Source organism: Syngnathoides biaculeatus, chromosome 7 (genome assembly GCF_019802595.1).
Source record: "Syngnathoides biaculeatus isolate LvHL_M chromosome 7, ASM1980259v1, whole genome shotgun sequence".
Taxonomy (NCBI): domain Eukaryota; kingdom Metazoa; phylum Chordata; class Actinopteri; order Syngnathiformes; family Syngnathidae; genus Syngnathoides; species Syngnathoides biaculeatus.
The window spans coordinates 31,526,710-31,552,966 of NC_084646.1; the positions used below are offsets into that span (position 1 = coordinate 31,526,710).

General features: G+C 43.4%; 1 protein-coding gene across 6 annotated transcripts in view; it reads right to left on the reverse strand.

Moving 5' to 3' along the window:
• The window catches only part of gmds (GDP-mannose 4,6-dehydratase), a 262,351-nt gene that overhangs the window by 138,696 nt on the left and 97,398 nt on the right, over window positions 1-26,257 (reverse strand). For all 6 annotated transcript variants that reach the window (XR_009795595.1, XM_061824038.1, XM_061824039.1 and 3 more), the window contains one exon: window positions 15,455-15,582. Coding sequence is in view for 5 of the 6 variants with exons in the window: in XM_061824038.1 (XP_061680022.1) it covers window positions 15,455-15,582 (128 nt within the window). In the remaining variant the exon portion in view is untranslated. The remainder of the gene's footprint in view (window positions 1-15,454; window positions 15,583-26,257) is intronic.

The following is a 26,257-nucleotide window of genomic DNA, read 5'->3' on the forward strand; positions in this document are numbered from 1 at the left end:
AGTTATCGAGCTTTGGCCTCACAGTTTTGAGGACCAGGGTACAAATCCCGGTCTCGCCTGTGTGAAGTTTGCATGTTTTCCCCGTACAATTTGAGTTTCCTGTCGGAAATTCAGTTGAGTGGACATGATTTTGGAAAGATGCATACACCTCTTTTATTGTACAGCAGGTTTAATGAATGTTGAAAAACCTTTCATTTCAACCTTTTTTTTTTTTCCAGAATGAACTCCAGTGCACTTATGGCAATGTTTATTCTATCATATTGTTCCTGTCTGGGTTGCAAAGGTGGTGTGGATGTGCCAAGTGTGCTTGTTGTAGAGTAGTGCTCATAGCTTCTTGCGTTCAACTAACACAGCTTGCTAGCATGAAAAGTTAGCAGAGTGTGTACATCTTCCTCTGCCAGTACATAACCTCTCAACCACAAGACCTATGCTTCAGTGGCTCCACGGTGCAGCCAACTGCGCAACTGAGTACCTCACGGACTTGGGCAGAACTTGCAAGGACTTGGAGGAGGTTTGGCCCCCAGACGTATGGCATGCAGGCCCACTGGCGTGTGGATACACCCTGGTGCCTCACGAATAAAAACCCCAACTATGGGCAAATACCTTTACTGCCTGCAGAAATCTCAGGAGAAAAGAAGGGTAAGGGAGTAACACCCCGGACAGAAAATTCAAAGATGGAGTCCCTAAGGTGGTTCGACGTAGTACTACCCCGTTCTGGCAACTCCTGCGATGGCGCAGGAACCATTTGTACTGACATCTGCTTTTCAATGGATCATTCTGGTGAGGTGGAGAGGGGGGACCTACTGCATGGGTAACAGTCCGTTTTCCATACACTTCTTCCCAGGAACTTGCATGCTGGATAGGACACTTCAGCATTGTTGTATTGTGTTTATCAAACACGAGAAGCAGCAGTCTACGGGTTACAAGTCCTCTTCTGAATTGGCGTAGAGTTGGACACCACGGGTTCCTTCTGAGGGTAAGAAAAGCCATCGCGCCTCATTTGGTAGCTATTGCCTGCCTCAAGCTTGGCAGCCCCGAGCCAGTAAGGTGCTGCTTCACCACAGTTCATTAACCTCATAGGCGTGGGGATAAGGGTGAAAACCGACAAGCTGATCGTCACCTGTGCTAACCAACCAATAAGACGACCAATGAAAAGAGAAAAGCAAAGAAGTTTGCTGCCCTGAAGCTGGGCACATGGAACATTTGAACAATGACGTCGGGTTTCTCAGACAATCTCCAAGACATTAGTGACACCCGCAAAACAGCCATCTTTGACTGGGAACTAAGCAGGCTGCAGATGGGGATTGTTGCCCTCCAAGAAAAGTCAAGGTCAGGGAACACGGTGTTGACTTTGCAGTCAGAAACAGCCTGCTGGGATCCATTATCACACAGACAAAGGGAACAGAGAGACTCCTGTTCCGACAAGTCCACGCTGCAACCTCATGAGCGTTTATGCCCCAACCCTCTCTTTTTCCACAGACGCAAAAAAGAAATTTTATGACGACCTCAGCTCTCCTTTCAGAAACGTTCCTGACATACATTCACTCTTCGTCCTTAGAGATTTCAAGCCTACAGTGGGCGGCGACCACACGACTTGGCCCTCCTGTCTGGATCACTTTGGACCCATGAATAAAAAACAGACAGCCTCTGCTTGAACTCTACAGCCATCATGACCTTTGCATTACGAACACCTTTTTAAACACCAACCACAACATCGAGTCTCCTGGAGACACACCAAGTCCTAGCACTAGCACCAACATGATCTGGTTCTCATTAGATGTTGCATCCTACCATGTGTCAAGCTCATTAGCAGCTACCAGAGTGATGACTTCAAAACAGACCACTCGTTAGTGTGCAGCAAGGTAAAACTGCAGACCCAAACTGCAGAATCTGTCGGTCAAGGAAAGCTGGCAGACCCTGCATCAACATCAGCAACACGCAAGATCCAACTAAGGTAGCAGAATTTGCCATAGCCCTGGTAAAGTGTGTACCAGGCCCGCAGAGCAACAAAGCCCAGGAAATATAGGAATACCTGGGGGATGTCATTTAGCCCTCAGCAATGTTGGTGTACAGAACACAAATAAACAAATTATCAGACTTGTTTGAAACTTACGCTGTGGACATAAAACCTGCGGTTGAAGCAAACGGGGCTGGGATGTCTTCCAATAAAATTAGCCTCAGTGAACAGAACCTGCTGACCCTATGATAACCCCGCAACAAAGTCCAGCAGATTGCATGGCGGTATGCCAATGACTATTGGCTTCAGCTTTGCTCCAAGATTCAGACTGCAGCTGACACTGGCAACACCAATGGGATGTAAGATGCCATCAAGCAGACTCTTGGACCAACACAAAAGAAAACAATCCCTCTGAAATTGTCTTCTGTCATCCTTATGGTTTACTTGTCATTTGAGTAGGATGGAGGTGAGCTGGCTATTCACTCCAACTGAGATTGAAGAAAAAGCCTGTTTTGGACAGATTCATCTGGTCAACACCAGGGTTTGGTTTACACATGTGTTTACACCTGAACTTATGATAATTGGAAGGATAAAACAAAATGGAATGTGATTAAAAGGTTCAGAAGAATTACTCCTTCTAACTCATGTTTACCACGCTTACTTTTAGTGCCCAGGGTGGTTAATTACTCAGCAAGGTGCAGAGCTTTTCCCACCACCTGTTCCGCTCTCTGGGGTATATGAAGTTGCAGAAACACAGACGACTCACAGCCCAACATTGCTGCAATTGCACAATTAAATAGAAAAGAAACAATTATGCCATACAAGAACAATTGCAGAAAGTTGTGACTAATGGAGAGATAGTAATTTAACAATATGCTTATTTTGGATAGTTGTTTTGCAGTGCAGAAATAAAACATCTGTAGTCAACCTCAACCCAGTGCAGGGATGCCTAGACTTGCTTACCCCAAGATCTACTTTTCAAGCATTCAGCCTCTTGTGATCGACCAACGGGTGGGATAGGAGGCCAGCTTGCTAGAACGCACTTGATGGTAGGCTGTTTTTTTTTTTTTTTTGACATGCCGTCATGCAATCGTTCATAGCTCTTTATTTGGTAAGTCCAAAGCAGACGTACGCCTTTGGCCCAGAAATTTTTCATACCCAAAAAATATTTAAACTGATTAAAAAAATCTGACAATTTCCATGATCATGTGGTGACCAGCGTAGAGGGTGTCCGGTTTGGTGGCCTCAGTATTGCATTTGTACTCTTTGCTGATGATGTCGTTCTGTTGGACTCATCAAGCCGTGATCTCCAACGCTTAATGGAGTAGTTGACAACAGAGTTTGAAGCAGCTGGGATGAGAAACAGCACCTCCAAATCTGAGACCATGGTCCTCAGTTGGAAAAGGGTGGTGTGCTCTCCCCAGGTCGGGGATGAGACCTGCCCCAAGTGGAAGACTTCAAGTGTCTTGGGGTCTTGCTTAAAAGTGTGGGGAAAATGGAGCGGGAGATTGACAGATGGATCGGTCCAGCATCTGCAGTGATGTGGACTTTGTATCCGTTGTAGTAAAGAGGAAGCTAAGTCGAAAGGCAAAGCTCTCAATTTACCAGTTGATCTAAGTTCCTATCCTCACCTATGGGCATGAACTGTGGGTCGAAACAAGCGGCCAAAATGAGTTAAACATAGGATGAGAATCTTGGTCATCCGGGAGGAGCTCAGTGTCGAGCTGCTGCTTCTCCGCATTGAGAACAGCCAGATGAGGTGGCTGGGGAATCTGATCCAGATGCATCCCGGATGCCTCCCTGTATTCCGGGCATGTCCCACCGGAAAGAGACCCCGGGGACGACACAGGACACGCTGGAGACACTATGTCTCTCAGTTGGCCTGGGAACACCTAGGGATCCCTTGGAAGAGCTGGAAGAAGTCACTGGGGAAAGGGAAGTCTGGGTATCCCTGCTGAAGCTACTTCCCCCGCGACGCGACCAAGAGAAGCGCTACAAAATGGATGGATATATATATACAGTGAAAAAAATAAGTATTTGATCACCCTGCTGTATTGCAAGTTCTCCCATTTAGAAATCATGGATGGGGCTGAAATGTTCATTGTAGATGCATGTCTACTGTGAGAGAGATAATCTAAAGAGAAAAATCCAGATGTCACAATGTATGATTTTTTTAATGGCTTATTTGTGCGATACAGCTGTAATAAATATTTGAACACCTGAGAAAACCAATGTTAATATTTGGTACAGTAGCCTTCGTTGGCAATTACAGAGGTCAAACATTTCCTGTAATTGTTCACCAGGAAAGCACAGACTGCAGGAGGGATTTTGGTGGGCCACACAGATCTTCTCAATGAAGACTGAGAAAAACTGAGTTAAAAAAATGAGATGTTTGCTGTATATTTTATTGTATTGTATTGTATTATGGTATTTGGTAGGTGTTGGCATCATTTATGTCATGATTCGAATGTATTTGAATTCTTTAGGTTGTAATTCAATTTGATACTGATTATTTAGGTTGCTATTCAATTTCATATTGATTTAAATGGTCTGATGTCAATTCAGTAAGAAGCAGAACTCTAAAAAGTAAACTGACAATTTTGAAAAAAATATTGTTGATGCCATGTAAACATATGACATCCTACTTTGAAATGAATAAATCATCAGGAAATAAAAATGTGTACTTAACTTATTTGTGAAAAGTACAAAAGTAAAAAACAAGACCGAAAAGCTAGAATGCATGTAAACAATGTTTACTGCTAGAAAATAGCTCACAATAAACAAATGATTTGTGCATATAGAATTCAAAAGTAAACACATAATAACTCCATTGAAAAAGTAAAGTGAATGTACAGTATAGTTAGTTTTTATTTATTAGGGTTAGTATTACTATTATAATTTGCCCAGTTTCTTATTAAGACCTAATGACGTAGCATGTTTGCAGCATTGAGAAAATTGGTGGTACATACTTCATCAAACCCCATTCATTTCATGCCTTTGTCAACACATTTGCTCCATTACTTCCTGTGTGGCTTCTGTAATGGAGGCTCTAGTAAGGAAAGCATTTGAAACTAATTCCCATTTCCCAGAAATGAAATGAGAAGTGATAGTTACAGTATGTAGAGTATGTAGAGGTCAGTCAGTCTTTGTTCCGACGTCAACAACTCTAAAACCGCTGTCTTTAACTCTGGTTACAGCTTTGGGACAGCGACTTCTAACATGTTTTTTTGTATTGTTTATCTTGGTGGGAGTGTCTCTTTGTCCATTTCTTCTGTTCTGGATTTAGAGGGGAATACCAAAATGACCCCAAATGTCAGACATAAAACTAGAATTTGCTCACTTCAAGTTGCTGCTGCGGCTTACTATAATCAGGATTTCATTGTTGTTTTGTCAAGTGTGACTTCAGTACATACAACAGCAATGGCAGGAAAACACCCCCTCAAGGCCAGAAGGAGAACCGAGTAAGAGGGGAGAGGCTCCAGCACTTCAGCAACCCTTGTGAGGATAAGCGACTTTTAAAATGGATGGATGGATATTGCATGGTTGGGGGAAGAATTTGAATGGGTTTATGAAGTGATAGTTTTACCCACCCGTAGGATTTGGCAATGGTATTTTGTAAAGAATAATTACTTATGTTCAGTGACGACTCACACATTTGAATATCACGATCGAAGTCTATGTAACTCCACTGGATAAAATATATACAATGTGCTTGCAGTATTGTTATAAGCATATACTACTAAACAGCTGTGTTATACCATTATTCATTTAGTATGCCTGTCCATACCCAAACACATAATACATGTGTGCATTCTTCAGTGTGGAGAGATGCACAAGGAGAATGTCTTGTAAAAGGTAAAATCTAAGACACGTTTTTTTTTTCCAGTCTCCAAAATGATGTTTAACAAGTGGTGCAAATGAGTTGCATTCAGCTCAATTGTGTTGTTTATAATATGGAAGAGTGGTATGGTGGCACAGCTGTAAAGCATTGGCCTCACAGATCTGAGGACCTGGGATCAGTCCCGGGCCAGCCTGTGTGGAGTTTGCATGTTCTCCCTGTGCCTGCGTGTATTTTCTCCAGGCACTCCGGTTTCCTCCCACATCCCAAAAACATGCAACATTAATTGGACACTCTAAATAGCCCCTAGGTATGATTGTGAGTGTGACTGCTGTCTGTCTCGATGTGCCCTGCGATTGGCTGGCATCCAGTTCAGGGTGTACCCCGCCTCCTGCCTGTTGACAGCTGGGATAGGCTCCAACACTCCCTGCAACCCTCGTGAGGATAAGCCGCAAAAGAAAATGGATGGATGGATAATATGGAAGATTCATTAACAGGTCATGAGTGAGGTACTCCTGTGGGAGAAAAATGTACCATCAATGTTGATGCCGCCTTCTCAGTCTTTACAGGTTCATTTTAGATGCAAGTGGGCATTATAGTTATTTAAATTCATCACTGCAATACCAATAACTATTGATGCCACATTGAGTGTTGAAAACATTGTGTGATAAAATCACAGAAATCATTGTAAGAAACTTTTGTTAGAAGAATAGGGAGGTGGGTGTTGGTTGAGTGCAACAAGGCCAGAGGTTGTAGACGCAGTTTTTGTCAGCAGTGACGAAACCTGAAACTTCTCCTTCTTTGTCATATTAACTCCTAATTTAGATATTAATCCTCCAGCAGTCTGAATTAAATGTCACAGCATGGGCAAAGGTATTATGAAGACCATGAATTAGGCCTCTACCTTTACAAAAGAAAAACAAACAAAATAAGGAAAAAAAGCCCATATGACCTCTAAATTTGAAAAGACAACTCATTTCAAAGTATGAGCATACAAGTGAGAGCAAGAGCCAGCCACAAAGAGGGGCTAAACCCCACAGCCAAACTTTAAAAGCTGAATGTTGCACAGCCTTAAAAAAATTATAATTTCTATGAACACTTTAGGATTACACTGTACAAAGTGTTATTTAAGTTACCACAATGTCACCTCCCAGACAAAACGTGTGATGAATGACCCACTACTTTCATCGATCATCAATTATTGGCTTATGTTGACACAGTGATGGAAAATTAGAACTGAACCATTACTGCACACGTAGATGGCTTCAGGAAGAGAAAAAAAAAACAATGACAAAAATAAAGATGGGGAAAAATTATACCACCGGGGCTATCCTGTGGGCCAAAGGCTTCAATTCAATGCCAGAAATTGCAACAGTTATTACTCCGCAAGGCCACAGACACTTGCATACACACGTGCGCACACACACACACACACACACACACACACACACACGCACGCACGCACACACGCACGCACGCACGCACGCACGCACACACATCAACGCACACATTGGCAAAGGCACACATAGAGCATGTGCATATACACAAACACACATAAACATAATACGTGCAAACACATGCACATTTACTTGAATCTAACCAGCAATCATCAGTTTAAATATGTGAGTAAAAATACAGAACAAGGAGAATGGGTTTCACAACCTCAACTAGTCAGCCACAACTCATCAGGCAACAGTTTCTGAATCTGTTAGAGCGGTGAAAACAATGCTACCTAGTCAGGGGACAAAAGTAACATTTTGCTTTTGCAACTCAAGAGAGCAATGTAGATATCTGTGAATTTCAAAACAACTATGAACAATAGCCAGATGTGAGAATGAAACTCTCTCTAATGTATAAGGAATTTGATATATACTATACATAGAAACACATATTTAGACATGCAAGGAGAGATAGTGAAATAGAGTGCGTCATCGCTTGAGTTGCGGTGGGCAGAGCCAACTCTTTCAAATGGACTGAGGTTTAAGAAATTTTTGGATGACTCACTTGTGCTTCACTCACTATAGTGCATCCTTTTCCTTGAAAACACATTATTCCCATACTCTAATTCATACACCACCAGAGCCTTCTGTCATGTTTTTTTCTGAAGTCTTTTGTAACTATTCTTTTATCCATCTCTTCAATTTGACATCAACTTTCCTCTCGGGTCCACATCCGTGTAACTGTAGAGCAGCACAGTGGATCAGTGGAAAGCGTTGGCCTCACAGTTCTGAGGTCCCGGGTTCAATCCCAGACACACCTATGTGAAGTTTACATGTTCTCCCCGTACCTGCGTAGGTTTTCTCTGTGCCCCTATGTGTGATTGTGAGTGCGGTTGTATGTCTCAATGTGCCCTGTGATTGGCTGGCAACCAATTCAAGGGGTACCCCGCCACCTGCCTGTTGACAGCTGAGATAGGCTCCAGCACTCCCCGCGACCCTTGTGAGGATTAGCAGCTAAGAAGATGGATGGATGGATGGATGGATGGATGGATGGATTGATGGCTGTGCAACTGTAGTCACAGCTGGTTGTAGATGGTCTTTTTGACCTTTAACATGTCCATCCGTCCATCCATTTTCTTAGCCCCAAGTGGAGGAGTTCAGGTTTCTTGGGGTCTTGCTTACAAGTGAGGGAAGAATGGACCGGGAGATCGACAGACAGATCTGTGCAGCATCTGCAGTGATGTGGACTTTGTATCGATCTGTTGTGGTAAAGAGGGAGCTAAGTCGAAAGGCAAACCTGTCAATTTACGTCGAGCAACGTTCCTACCCACACCTATGGGCAAGAGATTTGAGTCTTAACCGAAAGAACGAGATCCCAGATACAAGCAGCCGAAATGAGTTTCCTCTGCAGGGTGTCCAGGCTCTCCCTTAGAGATAGGATGAGAAGCTTGCTCATCCGGGAGGGGCTCAGCACTGAGACCCTGCTCCTCCACATTGAGGAGGAGCCAGATGAGGTGTCTGGGGCATCTCATTCGGATGCCTCCTGGAGGACTCCCTGGTGAGGTGTTCAGGGCATGTCCCACCAGAAAAAGACCCCAGGACACACTGGAGAGACTACGTCTCTGAGCTGGCCTGGAAACGCCTCAGGATCCCAGGAAGAAGTGGCTGGGTAAAGGGAAGTCTGGGTATCACTGCTGAAGCTACTCCCCGCGCGACCCGACCCAGAGAAGTGGTAGAAAATAGATTAGATAGATAGATAGATAGATAGATAGATAGATAGATAGATAGATAGATAGATAGATAGATAGATAGATAGATAGATAGATAGATAGATAGATAGATAGATAGATAGATAGATAGATAGATAGAGATAGATAGATAGATAGATAGATAGATAGACAGACAGACAGAGACAGACAGACAGACAGACAGACAGACAGACAGACAGACAGACAGACAGACAGACAGACAGACAGACAGACAGACAGATAGATAGATAGATAGATAGATACAGTGTTTGGTGGGGAACAGTGTTGAAACAAAGTGTAATGTGCATTTTTCAAGTGTTCTTGCAAAAACTCTTTTTGTTTTCCTTTCGGCTTGTCCCGTTGTCAACGTTTTTTCCATCTAACCCTATCTCGTGCATCTTCTTCTGTAACACCCACTGTCCTCATATCCTCCCTCACAACATCCATCAACCATTTCTTTGGTCTTCCTCTCGCTCTTTTGCCTGGCAGCGCCATCCTCAACATCCTTCTACCAATATATACACTCTCTCATCTCTGAACATGTCCAAACCATCTAAGTCTGCTCTCTCTAATCTTGTCTCCAAAAAATCCAACTTTGGCTGTCCCTCTAATGAGCTTGTTTCTAATCCTATCCAACCTTTTCACTCCAAGCGAGAACCTCAGCATCTTCATTTTTTCTACCTCCAGTTCTATTTCCTGTTGTTTCTTCAGTGCCACCATCTCTAATCCGTACATCATGCCTCGGCCTCACCACTGTTTTATAAACTTTGCCCTTCATCCTAGCGGAGACTTTTGTCGCATAGAACACCAGACACATTTTGCCAACTTTTCCACCCAGCTTGGACACGTTTCTTCACTTCTTTACCACACTCTACATTGCTATGTATTGTTGACCCCAGGTATTTGAAGTCATCCACCCTTGCTGTCTCTTCTCACCGGAGCTTTAATCCTCCTCCTCCGCCCCCCACATTCATGCACATATATTCTGTTTTACTTTGGCTAATCTAAATTCTTCTCCTTTCCAGTGCGTGCCTCCATCTTTCTAATTGATCCTCCGCCTTCTCCCTGCTTTCACTGCAGATCACATTAACATCTGCGAACATCACAGTCCAAGGGGATTCCAGTCTAACCTCATCTGTCAGCCTATCCATTACCACTGCAAACAGGAAGGGGCTCAGCGCGGATCTCTAATGCAGTCCCACCTCCACCTTAAATTCTTCTGATACACCTACAGCACATCTTACCGCTGTTCTGCTGCCCTCATACATGTCCTCTACTATTCTAACATATTTCTCTGCCACACCAGACTTGCGCATGCAGTACCACAGTTCCTCTGATGGTACTCTGTCATAGGCTTTCTCTAGGTATACAAAAAGACAATGTAGCTCCTTCTGACCTTCTCTGTACTTTTCCACGAGCATCCTCAAGGCAAATAATGCATCTGTGGTACTCTTCCTAAGCATGAAACCATACTGTTGCTCGCAGGTACTTACTTCTGCCCTGAGTCTAGCCTCCACTTCTCTTTCCCATAACTTAATTGTGTGGCTCATCATCTTTATTAAACAAGCAAGTTAATTCCAAACATTGCGGTCTAATTTATTGACCTGCTCTGCATTGCTCCATTAATGGATGTCTGTAATGTTAATGCAGTGTAGCCTTACTTGAGATGCTCCAGGTTTCCTGTGGGAATTACCAGCGTTCAAAGTCTGGTTAAACACACCTCATGTGCCCGCTTCATGTCTCCAGCTTTCAGGAAGCCAAACAGAAGCCCAAAGTACTGAGGTTAAATGAGGTGGAATTGGAAAGGTGGAAGAGAGTAACAGGGAGACATATGAGGATGAGGGGAAACACACCCATTGCTTGTTGAGCATTCTGCATAGAATGAATCATCTCAGATGCTCTGCAGGCAATCAAAGTGGTCATCACAATCCTATGTTTGATTTTTTTCATCTTTAGAAATATTCATCCAGCCAGAATCAGCACTAAGTTACCTTGGCAAATCTAAGCAACCGGCAGTTTGTTCACAGAACCAGGTGTGTCTGATTTTGGCTGACAACTGCTTTTCCTCCTCGTCTTTGTCATTCTCCTCAATCCACCCAAGACAGGGAAATTGCTCCTAATTTGCTCCGGATAGAATGCGGGTGACAGGAGGGGCATGCTGTCGCTTTAATGACGTCTGAAAGCATATGCCTTGCTGTGTATCATCTCAGGCTCAGCCATGTATCGAGTATCTCTCCAACTCAGGTAGACAGCCCTTAATCTGCACAGCTAATGTAACTAAAGCATTGAAGTAAACCGTCAACAAAAACAGAATACAATGAATCAATTTCAACCGATATTAACGTAAATATACTACAAAGACATATTTAACGGTCAAACTGTATATTTGCAAATATTAATTTATTTTTAATTTGATGGGGTTACAATCCCAGCCCTGCCTGTGTGGTGACAGCATATTGTTTCCATGCCTGTGTGGGCTTTCTCCGGGCACTCCGGTTTCCTCCCACATCCCCAAAGCATGCATTAATTGACTGTAAATTACTCCTTTGTGTGATTGTGAGTGTGACTGTTGCCTGCCTGGCAACCAGTTCAGGGTGTACTCCGCTCCTGTCTGATGATAGCTGGGATAGGCTCCCACACTCCTTGTGAGGATAAGCGGCTCAGATAATGGATGGATGGATGGATGGATGCAACACATTCTCAATAAAAGGACAGAAAAAAGGCAGGGACCTGTATGTTCATCCTGTTAAAAAAAATACCTTTCCTTTTAACAATCAAACAGCACTTGGGAAACGATTAAATGAATTATTAAACTTTGCGCAGATTTTTTTTGGCCTGATTGGAATCAATTAATAATTAGCATTTTATGCTGATCTGTTGATTGGTTTTAACGTCATAATTTGTCGATTAATATTGTCATTGATCAGTTCTGTAAAAGATATTTACTCCGCATCATTGCCATGCACAGTGTATCTAAATCCAAAAGATAGTTTATTTTCGTAAATTTTAGGATTTATCTTTTTTTAATTATTTTTCCCATAGTACTGTAGATATCTGATGGCCAATAAACATGTTGGCGGCACAGGAGAGAGAAGACGGCTGAGACAGACAACACGTAATGCATGAATCAGACCGCAAGATAGAATTGCTCTTTCAGGATTGCACTACATCAGACTACTAAAATACAACTACATAAAATCTCATATTCAGACACTACCACATCCCATTTTTCATGAACATTGGGCTTTATCTTACTTATCAACTCAAATGCCATTGGTTGTACAAAAATAGAATAGTCCTTTTTAAGGGATATGGGACCCCATCCTCCAGGAAGACCCTCCACAGGACTTCCCGTAGGACACGGTTGAACTCCTTCTCCATGTATAAAAAGCACGTCGACAGGTTAGGTGAATTTGCCAGAAGCTTGTTGAATTTGTTTCCAGAGAGTTGTGGTGGTGGGGCTTTGACTCTTTATCTTACATTTTCAGTTGATATCTTGAACCCTGCACACACAGAGGGTCTTCTGATGAAACGAAGTTCAGGATTCTGGGGTACCTGCTAATTAATTTAAAGTATGGTTGAGAAGTAAGGCTTCTCGTCACCGCTTTGATGAGCTCCTTCGGACTGGCTGGTAATTCATTTAAACATCTGTGTAAAATAAAACGGGTATCCCCGTGATCATGTGTCTTGGTAGTGGAGACAAAGATACAATCCCAGTCCGAGATTGAGGATCAGGGTGCCCTCTAGCAGGATCATGTCCATAACGGAAGGAAGTCGTTTCGTAAAGTGAAACTTTCATAAATAGAAATGCATTTCACATGTAAATACCCTAATCTGTTCCAAGCCGCACGACCAACCCCCCCTACCAAGCTAAACGTGTATTCTGTGCTGTCTACAGAAAGAAAATAAACAACTTTAATATGCTGCACAAAAAATTGGGTGACTCCATTTTTTAAAGTGTAAGATCTGTTTGGTCGCAGTGTGACAATTTGCACAGCAGTTTTGTAGTTGTACTGTCCGAAGTTTTAAAAGGGTTTCAACGGATGCTTGGATACATACAATTTCTTGGACAAGTCACAGTGAAGAAAATAAGTATTTGAACACCCTGCTATATTGCAACTTCTCCCACTTAGAAATCATGGAGGGGTCTGAAATTTTCATCTTTGTAGTTGCAGGATTAAATTATCAAATTGACTGAATTTTCAGTTTTTTTTATTTTGCCTTTTTATTTACAATTCCAGTTCAAACTACATGTTGCTTTTGTTGTGTTCTCACAAATTTTCCATGGTGAAAACCATTATAGTTACCTACCTACATATGGTTATGTGCAACACATTTAGACTTGTTGCCAACATGCAATTTAGCACCTGCTATTTGGGATCTTAGTAAATCAGCAGGCCCTCCTGGCTGGCCTTGGTATGCCTCAGGATCCCTAGGTAGAGCAGGATCAAAGGGTTGGGATGAAGGAAGTATGGGCTGATCTGATTACGTTGCTGGCTTTGCAACCTGACCATAGATAAGCAGATGTATAGGTGGTACGTACCCAAGCAAAGGCATTACTAGAACTCCTCATGAAGCCCATGTACAGTACCACGGACTTTGACTTTTCTGAATATAAGGCTAAAATTCAGTGTCATGAGAAAAAGAGATGTGATTGACCTACACACTTTACATGTCTTGAAAATACTGATGTCACTTTTGCGTCTGTGCCACGCCTAAACCACCTTCCCTTCATACTGGCACGATGACCTAATACGATCTGATCTGTATTTTAATCTCCTCAATTCACTTCCATCACAACGAATGCTTTCTGCTCCATATTCCACCATCACCTCTTAAAAATAATACGGTGCCCTGTGAGAGGTCTTCTGTCTGATATGGTAGCCTGTTGAGCCTTTCATCTTCCCAGCCACACACAAATGTGCCAAACTTAACCCATCACATGCTTTGACTATGAGGAATTTTTCCTTATGCATACATAAATAAGGGAAAACACAGACATTTACAAATGGTGAGTGCTGCCTGAACCTGAAGGCAGTGACCTCTGTTCGTTTCATCTCCCCACTCTTCTCTCTGGTTGCTGCTGGCACTATGACATTAACAAAAACACTATTTCTGTCATCATCCGCAAGACACAGCATTCTCTTAAAATCTCTTTCTTCTGAGGGTGTTCACGAAGGATAGAGAGGGCCTGGAGGGATCAGGGCCATGCGTGAGCTGTGGGAAATGAAGAGTGTAGTCCATGGCCTCACAGCATGCATGCAGTATTCTACCGGACCCGCTCCTTTTTGCTGTCTCTAGTTCTCTTTTGGCAGAGAATCATAGGAAGTTTCAAACAGGACACATACTAAAGTCTCAAATGATCTGGGAAAACCTTTCAATGTTATGTGGAGATCTGTTCGCTGTTCAGCTCCCATATAGTGAACAGAGTTTGCGACGTTTCCACCAAACTTTAAAGTTCAGGTCTCTACAGTATGCTTTATAACATTAAATATTATCTAACCTGCAATGCCACTGTGGGGTGTGTAGGTTGACCAGTAATATACCAGTACCAGCTCCACTGGCATCCAAAAGCACTGGAAGAATGTCAAACTCAAAATTTCTGTTTTATTTCCAAGGAATCTGACACAAAAATAAGCATAAGGAAGGTACTATTTCTTCAAGATTTTGCCTATCAATTTAGTAACGATAACATTTGTCACATCATTCCATAAAGCCTTCTGAAATTGTTTAGGCTCATCACTGTAACTAGGGGAAAATTTCCAGCATAGCCTTCCTATTATTGGTCTTGCAATTGAATGGATTGCACCTTCTGACGTATGCTTTGTACTTCATGTCTTCAGCAAACCATTGTGTTAGCTTGTCACTAACAGTTGGTTCGTTTCTTTCTTCATTCCAAATTGTACTGACTATAATGAGTGTTTGTGCAATGACTAATTTTCCCATTCTCTTTGCGCTTCACAACTGCTTATTTTTCCACCAAAATCAGCTCTCTAGTTTTCATCTTTGATGACCCCTCAATGTAATATTAATGTGGCCTTCACTGTTGGAGAAAGTTCTCAGTCTACAGCAAAAATAAAATAAAGGAATTGGCCTACTGTTCCAATACTTTCGGAAGTGAGAACGTGTCATACCATTGTTTTAACAATGACCAAATTGCAAATGAATTTTAACAACAGCAGGGGAAGGTAAATATAGCACTGTAAAGTGCATCAGTGAAAGGCAATATTTTGCGGTTCTTACTGGCATTGGGCCTTATTCGACAAATTGCATGTTTTGTGTTTTTCCCATTTGATTCTTATTGAGGTTTACAAGTGGCCATTCTCTGTGGCTGACTATACTCTCGACCAACAGTGAGAGTTGTGCTGTGAGCACGTTAATTTGAGTCTCAGCATTTACCAATGGAGAAAATTGGCATTTGTATGTATTTCTCTGCTCTTGTGTGTGTTTTTTGGTTATTGTATTGTTCTACCTTCACATAGTCTTGGGCATGGCCCCAATCCCTTTTAGAATCCAGGTTGCCTAGACTGAAGCACTCCAGTTGGCCCAAGTGAATTTTTGCCACCGAACGGCTGATCTTCCGTGTCACAAAGTTGGACCCTAAAAATATATGATAAAAGGTGTCACATTCGTATTAGGTTACAGGACACATATGCTACAAAAATAAAGGTTGTTCAGCTTTGTTGTACATACACAACAGGATAAAATGAGACAAAGATTAATCATTGGGATTGAGTAAGGGATCCCAAACAGTTCTACAAACCAACACTTTATACAATTGCACAATGGAACCCCACACTTTTGTTCTGCTGCAACTGATCCAAAACAGTCAGACTAAGTAAAGTCAATTTGTTGACACTTGTATTAGAGCCAGTTTAACTCCAGTCATGATTTTGCTCTGTAATTTAAGGTCTTGGTGTAATATTTGGCCAATATGTTAAATCAAATAAGAGTGAGACTATTAGTTGGAAGAAAAAAAAAACAGTAGGAAGTCCACAAAATTGCCACAAAAATCATCAGGAATACCTGGGCTTTCTATAACTGCAGCCTCAATTTTAAGTGGATTACATCTACACAAGATGCACGACTCCTGAAATGGACAGTGTCAATATTCAGAGAGAGTACATATGGCTTATGTGTTCAGACAACAAAATGGTCTTGTAAATTATATGCCGTTAGCAGGGTTACAGAAGTCCTGGGTCTTTCGGCAGAACACTTAGGCCTGGTGTCATGTTCGCTGTTCAAAGTGTGATGGGGAAAGATGTTGTGCAGAGCCTGCTCATAAAAGTTGCAGTTGCCCAAGCAAAATAACAAATAACTACAAGGTTCGAAATCAAACCCAACTATTATGGTGTTAGGTCTATTAATACACAGGGTTAGTCAAAATACTTTATAAGAACTGGCACTTCTGTATTGTGCTCAAAAAGCAAAAGATAAGACATCGATATGTGAATATATGATTTCCAAGTGCATTCATAAAACTTTATTGCATAAAAGAATGGTATTTTCATCCAATAAACAGTTCTAATGTACATATATCTCTCATAATCCTGAATTTCTTAGACCTCTCCTACAGTCTGACATATCTTTGATGAATTACTTTTTTTCATTTGCACCCATCTGAGCCAAAATAACACAGCTCTGTCTCAACACTGGGTTACTGTTGCCCTGACAGGGAGCAGAGCCTCTATTTAGATGCAGGAAAATCCCATGAATGCAATTGTACCAATGCACCAAATTTGTAGTAATTATTTAATCCATGACTGAAAACTACTCTGGGCTTTAGCAGAAACAGACCACAGGAGCTTGGACAAAATATTTCATCATCCTTTTGTGTTGATAGTAAATATAGCTACCGTGTCAACACGTTTTGCTTCGTTTTTGTTTTGTTTTTTTACGTGAAAGTGAAATTTCATCATTTCATTTTTAATTTGAATCTGCTGATAATCAATTCTCAGTTGTGTGCAAATACACATAAAGGCGGCACTGTGGCCCGATTGCTTGAGCGTTAGCCTCACAGTTCTGAGGGCTGGGGTTACAATTCCAGCACCACCCGGGTGAATTTTGCATGTTCTCCAGTGGATGCGTGGGTTTTTCCGGGGATTCTGGTTTCCTCCCACATCCCAAAAACATGCATTAATTGAAGACTCCAAACTCCCCTGAGGTGTAACTGTGAATGTGAATGTTTGTTTCTCGGTGACCTGTGATTGGCTGGAAACCAGTTCAGGGTGTACCTTGCTTCCTGCTTCATGATATTTCCCTACAACAGAAAAAAATGTGAATTGAAATTTGGTGTGGGCAGCGCAGGATCAATTCTTGCTCAATGATGGTGTTGATAACAACTGCAACTAACTGGCAAACACTTGAGGGTGTAGTTTGCCTTTCACTCGAAGTTAGATCGGATAGGCTCCAGCACTCCTGTGACACTTATGGAGCTTGGAAAAAGGATGGATGAATGAAACCCCTTCCAAATTTAGACCACATGATTTTTTCATTTGGCCTCAGTGCTGTTCAATCATGTTCTAAGGTAAAAGGCACCACTGTCAAGGTGTTATCTGTAAGAAAATAATAATAAGTAAAATGGAGTAGAGGTTACTTTAACTGGCTAAGAATGTCTTGGAGGTGAAAAGACTATCAGATCGAGTGATGAGGCTGAAACTCATAATTGAGTGTGTTATGTATAATGTGGTTAGCGGCTATGCCTCGCAGGGTGGAAGAGGCAGGAACATAGGGTGAGCTACAAGAGCGGACATAGAAGCACACGGGGGATTACAAGTTCAAGTTTGCAAGTTCTCCCACTTAGAAATCATGGAGGGGTCTGAAATTTTCCTCGTAGGTGCATGTCCACTGTGAGAGAGATAATTTAAAAAGAAAAATCCAGCCTTTTCTGGGCTGTCACTGAGAAACAGAGAGTTTCAGCTCCCTTCAAAGATGTTCTATTGGGTTTAGATCTGGAGACTGGCTAGGCCATGCCAGAACCTTGATATGCTTCTTACGGAGCCGCTCCTTGGTTTTTCTGGGGGTGTGCTTCAGGTCATTGTCACGTTAAAGGACCCAGCCATGACCCATCTTAAATGCTCAAACTCAGGGAAAGAGGTTGTTCCCAAAAATCTCACAATACATGGCCACGGTCATCCTCTCCTTAATACAGAGGAGTCATCCTGTCCCATGTGCAGAAAAACACCCCCGAAGCACACGATGTTACCACCCCAATGCTTCACAGTAGGGATGGTGTTCTTGGGATGGAACTCATCATGTCTTCCTCCAAACACAGTTAGTGGGATTATGACCAGAAAATTCCATTTTGGTCTAATCTGACCATAAAACCTTCTCCCATGACTGCTCTGTATCATCTAAATGGTAATTGGCAAACTTAAGATGGGCCTTGACGTGTGCTGGTTTAAGCAGGGGAATCTTCCATGCCATGCGTGATTTCAAACCATGACATCTTAGTGTATTACCAACAGTCACCTTGGAAACGGTGGTCCCAGCTCTTTTCAGGTCACTGACCACGTCCTGTCATGTACTCCTGGGATGATTCCTCACCTTTCTAAGGATCATTGAGACCCCACAAGGTGATATCTTGCATGGGGCTCTACTCCAATTGAGCTTGACCATCATGTTAAGCTTTTTACATTTTCTAATGATTGCTCCAACAGTGGACCTCTTTCCACCAAGCTGCTTGGCAATTTCGCCGTACCCCTTTCCAGCTGTGTGGAGTTGTACAATTTTGTCTCTGGTGTCTTTGGACCGCTCGCGACATTCTAAAAACATCAACTGTTAACTTCCCTATTTGACCAGTTGCGCAATGTAACCAATCAGTAACTGGTCTGAATATGTCCTTTGAGCCTTTGCCAACGTTTAACGACCTGGGTTTGTCGCTGCATGCCACACCCCTCCAAGAGACTTCCTGGATCACCGTGTTGCTAATTCAAAACCACAGAGCAACATCCAAATCTCCTTATTTACTAGGTTTGGCCTCTTGATCTGTTCCGACTTCCACTACTTCAATCTCACGGTCCCTGTGTTTTGTCACCTCCCACTAGACCTTTTGTCATTGTCTAGCTCTGTTGGAGTACAACTCAATGTTCCTTCGCAACACATTGCTCTCGTTCCAGTTGGAACCTTCTGTGTGATGACATCATCAGAGTGGATCTAGCTGCAGACCAACACCTGATGATCCATACACTCAGCCCAATTCAACTGCACCCAAAAGCACATCTGCAACACCTCCTACTCCCTCATACTCCTTGGGAACCAATGCACCGTGTGATAGTTGTCCGCTCCCTTATACCAACTTTGAAATTTGCGGAATTGTGAATTATGTTACCTACGAGGAGGAGGCAAAGGCGGAGTAGGGGCGCAATGAGAAGTGAGGAAGCCAAGGAGGTGCGCTTACTAGGCTACCTAAGTGTTCCTACAACCAACCATTTACCAGCCTCTCCTTCGCAAATGTAAGATCATTTGGCTACAAGATGGATGAGCTGAGACACCAGGCAGCCTCAGACGTCTTCACTAAAGACTGCTGTGTTCTATTCATCCCATTTGACAGGAACAGTGACTCCGGTAAGTGTATTTCAAAATCAGCTGGTCCCTAACCTCGCCACCCAGAAGCAACACCTCCCAACAAGCAACTGCTCCCCAGCCCCCAACAAACCGTCTCTGCCCAATGTGTAAGGGGAAGCTTGCCCCACGTTACCGCCTCTCCTGAAGCACCTGTAAGAGAGGCTTCCACATCAAATGGGCTCCTGAAACCAGACCAGCACCAGACTGTTTGAGACGACGAAACTCATGGCGATGCATCCATTCCCAAATTCCAATCTCAAGCACCATCTGTGATAACAGAAAGGCCCAACTCCACCCTGCTCCCAATCCCACCTAACCATCCTGCAGTGGAACTGTGATTCCCTGGCAACTAATATCACAGAACGAGGTGCCCTAGCAAGGAGGCTGAAATGTGATGTCCTCCTGCTACAAGAAAGCAAACTGGGCCTTGATGACCCTACCCCCTTGCTCCCCAGCTATGGCACAATCCACCAAGTCCGCGCCAACAGTGGTACAAAATAGCACCGCGGGGGTGACTGAGTAACGTGCGTTCGTCGAGGCATTCCCTACACCCTGACACCGCCAGTTAACTCGGGCCCTGCTAAGATGCAGAAAATTCTTATCCCCACTGGAAGAAGATCCAACCTTTACTCACCAATATGTACGTGTCCCCCGTCAACTCCTCATTCTCTGGCCCACTTATTAGCAACATAACATGGCTACCTTGTATCCCCACCTGTTGCTGCCTCATCTGGGGTGACTTCAACGCCCATCACATCAACTGGGATGATTTTTTTACAAGCAGACCAAAGACGGCAAGCCATCCACAACTGGCTTGAAGATAAGGACAGATTGCTCCCCCACACGAAATTCAAAACACCTGGACAGAAGCAGTCTCAGCGCCCCACACCTAAAACTAGCAGACCCTGTTACCGCAGAAGCCTGCCACACCTCTTCTCAATGCGTTCACCGATCTCCTTAAAACTGCGACCGCAGAAGCAGAAACGCAAAAAGTCTTCTGACCAAACAACATCCCCTGGATGAACAGTGACTTAACCCTAGAGAACCCAAGAGATCCAAATCCTCTTTTAAAATTGTGACCCCATGGGTTCTCTAGGGTTCAAAGAACTCATCAAGGAAAGGAATCGAATCCGAAGAAATCTGAGCGCAAACACCAGACAGAGCTATCTTCAAAAATACCGAGAGGTAGCTGAGAAGACTGCAGAAGCAAAATGTGCGGCATGGCATCTCCATCTCTCAAAAATTGCAGAGACCAAGGACACCAAGCAGGCGTGGGCGATGGTCAAATCCCTATCAGGACCTCGTTCACATGAAACAGCCAAGATGCTTACCGACAACAACTGTGGATATGCCTCAGACAAGGCTAAGACGATAGACTTTGTCATCAAATATGCGAGGGTGAGTGGGCGCAAAAGTGATAAGTCAAGTAGGAGGACCGTACGAGAGCTTTCAAGAGATGCTTGTAGACTACAAGGTTCCTCTAAGCAATCGCTCGAGTGCCCATTCACGTGTCATGAACTCCGCCGGGCCCTCAAACAACTCAAACCAAGCAAAGCTGCCGGTCCAGATGGGATTGCCCCAGAGATGTTAAAACACCTGCCCGCTGCTGCACTTCCCATTCTCCTACAAATACTCAACAACAGCTGGACCACCCAATGGTGCCCGGAAGCCTGGTGCACAACTGAGATCATTCCGTACCATAAAAATGGCAAAAACCCTCAACTCATTAGGAGCTATCGCCCAATTGCCCTAACTTCCACCATTAACAAACCTCTGGAGACACATCGTCAACGGCTTGTCCCAGTGGCTCGCGGGTAGCACTCGATTCTCAGGCCTTGGCAGGCGCGTTTCCGCAAGGGCCGCTGCACCGCCAATCAATGTCTACAGCTGTCCCAATTCGTCATGGATAGGTTCCAGTCCAAACAACGTCTGCGCTCCATTACTGCTTTCTTCGATTTCAGCAAGGTGTGGCGTGCCAGACTCCTCCAGAAGATGCTGACGATTGGCATGCCTCTTCGGTTTTTGAGAAAATCAGGGCCTGGTTCACCAACTGTACGGTGCGAGTGAGGGTTAATGGTACCACAGGGCCCTGCCGAACCTTCAAATTTGGACTCCTTCAAGGTTCAGTTTTGTCTCCACTTCTTTTTACAATTTACATCAACGATCTGCTGAACTCCTTCAAGTCCTCCACCCTCGTCTCTGCCTACACTGATGACTTGGCGCTGGTCTGTAGCAGCCGAAATAAGTAAGAAGTACTGGATGTCGGAGGCTGTCAAAGTTCAGCAATGGTCCGCAGACAACCATCTCACTCTCAACATGTCGAAGTCATGGATGCACTGAACGCAGCCATCACTTGGCTCGGACAGAATGAGAACTGGTCCTCTGCCTCCATCATCACAGACTACAAGTCCCTCCTTCAATCCCTCAACAACCCCAGTGCTTTAGACCCCTCAACCCTCTCGATCAACTCCAACATTGCGGCATTCCCTCCCACAACTAATATAAGTCCCAGGCTATTGCAACCTCCCGGGCAATCACCTTGCAGACGAGCAGGGCAAACTCGGTTCCTCCCTTCTCCAACCAATCACTCCACTCGACGGCCAAACACGCTTAGCGATTATCCACAACAGTTTCAAACCCTCTCCATCTACCCACCCCTGCATCCTTTCCCTTACCTCCTTCCGATTGAATCTCCTAGTCCCAGTTGTCCAAGTAAGACCTCGTCGATTTTATCTGGTTCTGGTGCAGCAACCACACCTCCCTCCGAAGATGGCAACATTTGACAGGGAAGTGCGATGATGACCGGTGGTGTCTCTGCAGTGAGGAAGAAGAATCGGCCAAGCACCTCTGGCTTCAGTGAGCTGCACTCCAGTCTGCCCGATACCACCGCCAACTGGGATTGTCCTTCTGAGCACTACGGAGCCTCCTACATGTGAGTCTAGCACTTCTGAGGATCACCCTCAAGCGCCTCGAGTGACTCAAAGAAGAAGAACAACAACAACAGCTGGTATAGAAACACAGGGACCGTTGTTAGCCACTGTTCCCCAGAGCTGAAATATCTGACTGTGAAATGCAGACTGTTCTACCTTCCTCAGAAGTTTACTTGGGTCTTGCTAACTGTTGTTTGAATTCCACCGGATGCTAATGATAACTCTCGGACTGTTTCACAACAATGTTAGCTTGCAGCAAAATGAGAATCCACTGATGCTGTGCACATCATTGCTTACAATTTCAATCAAGGGGAGTTAAAATCAGTGCTCCCTATACTACACCGGCATGTAAAATGTATGACGAGAGGATCCAACACGATAGACAAGATTTACAGGAACATCAAACTGACTACAGGGCCAGACCAGAATCACTCTTAGACACTTCGAACCATATCACACTACAATTAATTCCTGCATAAAGATGGCTCCAAAAATCCTCCCCCACCATCACAGGATGTGCCCATATGGTGCTTCCCAGCAGATGCAGGACTTTTTCAACTGCACTGATTGGGACATCTTGAAGGATGAGGACCTGGATGTATTTACAGACACTGTACAGTGGAAGAGGGAAGTGGGAAGGACGAGGAAGTGGCAATGATTAGCAAGGGCAAAGTTCGAAAGGCACTACAAAGGATGAAAAATGGAAAGGCAGTAGGTCCTGATGACATGCCGGTGGAGGTATGGAAGATATTTGGAGAGGTGGCTGTTGAATTTTTGACCAACTTCTTCAACAGAATACTAGCAGGAGAGAAGATGCCTGAAGAATGGAGGAAAAGTGTGCTAGTTCCCATTTTTAAGAACAAAGGGGACTTGCAGAGATGTGGCAACTATAAAGGCATAAAGTTGATGAGCCACACAATGAAGTTATGGGAAAGAGTAGTGGAGGGTAGACTCAGGTCATAAGTCAGTATCTGCAAACTACAGTAGGGGTTAATGCCGAGAAAGAGTACCACAGATGCATTATTTGCCTTGAGGATTCTAATTGAAAATACAGAGAAGGTTAGAAGGAGCTACATTGTGTCTTTATGTATCTAGAGAAAGCCTATGACAGAGTACCATGAGAGGAATTGTGGTACTGCATGTGTGTCTGGTGTGGTAGAGAAATATGTATAGTACAGGACATGTATGAGGGCAGCAGAACAGTGGTGAGGTTTGCCGTAGGTGTAACAGAAGAATTTAAGGTGAAGGTGGAATTGCATCAGGGATCAGCTCCGAGCCCCTTCCTGTTTGCTGTGGTAATGGATAGGCTTGACAGATAACGTTAGACTGGAATACCCTTGGACTATGATGTTCGCAGATGATATTGTGATCTGCAGTGAAAGCAGGAAGCAGGTTGAGGCACAATTAGAATGGTGGAGGCATGCACTGAAAAGGAGAGGAATGAAGATTAGCCGAACTAAAACAGAATATATGTGCTTGAATGAGAAGGGTGGAGGGGGAAGAGTGGGGCTACAGGGAGAAGAGATAGCAAGGGTGGACGACTTCAAATACTTGGGGTCAACAATCCAGAGCAATGGTGAGTGTATTAAGGAAGTGAAGAAACAGGTCCAAGCAGGTTGGGACAGCTGGCGGAAGGTGTTTGTTGTGTTCTGTGACAGAAGAGTCTCTGCTAAGAAAGGGCAAAGTATATAAAACAGTGGTGAGGCCGGCCATGATGTACGGATTAGAGACAGTGGCACTGAAGAAACAACAGGAAGCAGAACTGCAGGTGGCAGAAATGAAGATGTTGAGGTTCTTGCTCGGAGTGAGCAGATTGGATAGGATTAGAAATGAGCTAATTAGAGGGACAGCCAAAGTTGGATGTTTTGGAGACAAGGTTCGAGTGCAGACTTCGATGATTTGGACATGTCCAGAGGCGAGAGAGTGAGTATATTAGTAGAAAAATGCTGAGGATGGAGCTGCCAGGCAAAAGAGCGAGAGGAAGACCAAAGAAAAGGTTGATGGATGTTGTGAGGGAAGACATGAGGACAGTGGGTGTTAGACAGGAATATGCATGAGATAAGCTTAGATGGAAAAAGATGACATGCTGTGGCGACCCTTAACGGGACAAGTCGAAAGGAAAAGAAGAAGAAGTTTGTTTTGTTTTTTTTTATAGATTTTTATCTTTATCTTTGCACTGAATGGTCTGTATCTTGTTTTTTTTTTTTTTGTTGTTGGACTTGTTGCAATGACAAATGTGAATCTGAATCTAAAGACTCACTTGACGGTGGCCTAACCAACATGCACATGGTCCACATTGCAACCTCTCCAAATGTGCTCACCACTTTCCCACAACAATCTCAAATTTCGCTTGCCTCCAACAAGCCGGTACAAGAAACAATTGACACTATGCTAGACAAGGCCATCATTTGCCTATGCAATAGCACCGACTAAGCAACTCTTTAGCCAGTTCTACAACAGAACGGTAAACGGCACCCCACTATCAACTATTAAATTCCCTTGTAACGCTGGTTTATGGCTCACCTTTAATAAGAACTTTGAAAATTGGCTTTAACTGTTGCCAACCAATAATACAAATATAACAGGTGTCTATTTGGTGATGCCAACTCAACGGCTGAATTCAAGATTTACCTCAACAAGGTGTGTCATGAAGCTGCAGGTATGGGCATCCTCATCTACATTCGGGGAACCACCTTATTAGTGGTTGGTCTTAAAGTTATGTTCTAGGTTCTTGTTCGTCCAATTTGCAGCCAATTTGCCCGGCCAGGACGCCCCACCTTGCACCACAAGGTGACAAGAAGACACCGGACCCTTCCCTACTGCATGGCATCATGCCAGTGCTACAAGTTGCCCTGTTTGGGGGCCTGGGGATACTCCATCGGGACGGAAGCAGGCAGTACACCTTAGCTCCAAATGTCTTGTGAGGTGAACTTGGGAACTTTTGGTTTTCCCGCTCCTTGTTTTTCTTCTTGCTCGTTACTGCCAAATCTTCCTGTCCCACCATGCCGACTGGACAAACATTCATAAACTCGAACAGCCCGCCAAATTGCGTTCTACACATGAAAGTCCAACTCGCCATTTACTATAAATAAAATGGGTGTGAACTAATGAGAAAAGGAACCTCCTGCAATATGGATTGCCAGTACACATTGATGCAACCCGCATCTTTAGGACAAAAGGTTTGTTGTCACTGCGTCCTGAACATGATGTGGTGCATCTTCAGAAGATAAAATAGCTTGATTCATAAAGAGGAAACTTAAAATTATGATAAACCAGATGCAAATGCAGGTGCATCTTACGGCATATTTATCTACTAAATTAATTGGTAAATATGGATAAATGGCTAAAACATTCAGTTGATCTTTAGTCAGGAGAGGATTTGTATAACATTCGCTCAATGTTACAACAGCTACATATAACAAAGGCAGGTTTATTAATTATTTTGTTTCACATTTTTTATTTATATAAATTATTTTAAAGGCAACATTTATTTTGAGGTTTGTGTGAAAGAGAAGACAATGCTTGATCATTAAATGTTCAAATTAAGGAGATGAAATAAAGTAATTTTTATTCAATAATCAGTTGCGTTAAGTTCTACTTAAGACTCATCAAAATGTATTAGTGACAGTGTACTCGTGGTATGACGAAATTGTTCAGGGGGCACACAAGACGAAATAGGTTGGGAATCACCAGTTAAAGCAAAAGAAAATTTGGACACAAATGGTGCAGCATCAGATGTAGATAGACAATATAGCAAAAAATTTGAAGCATACTAACCT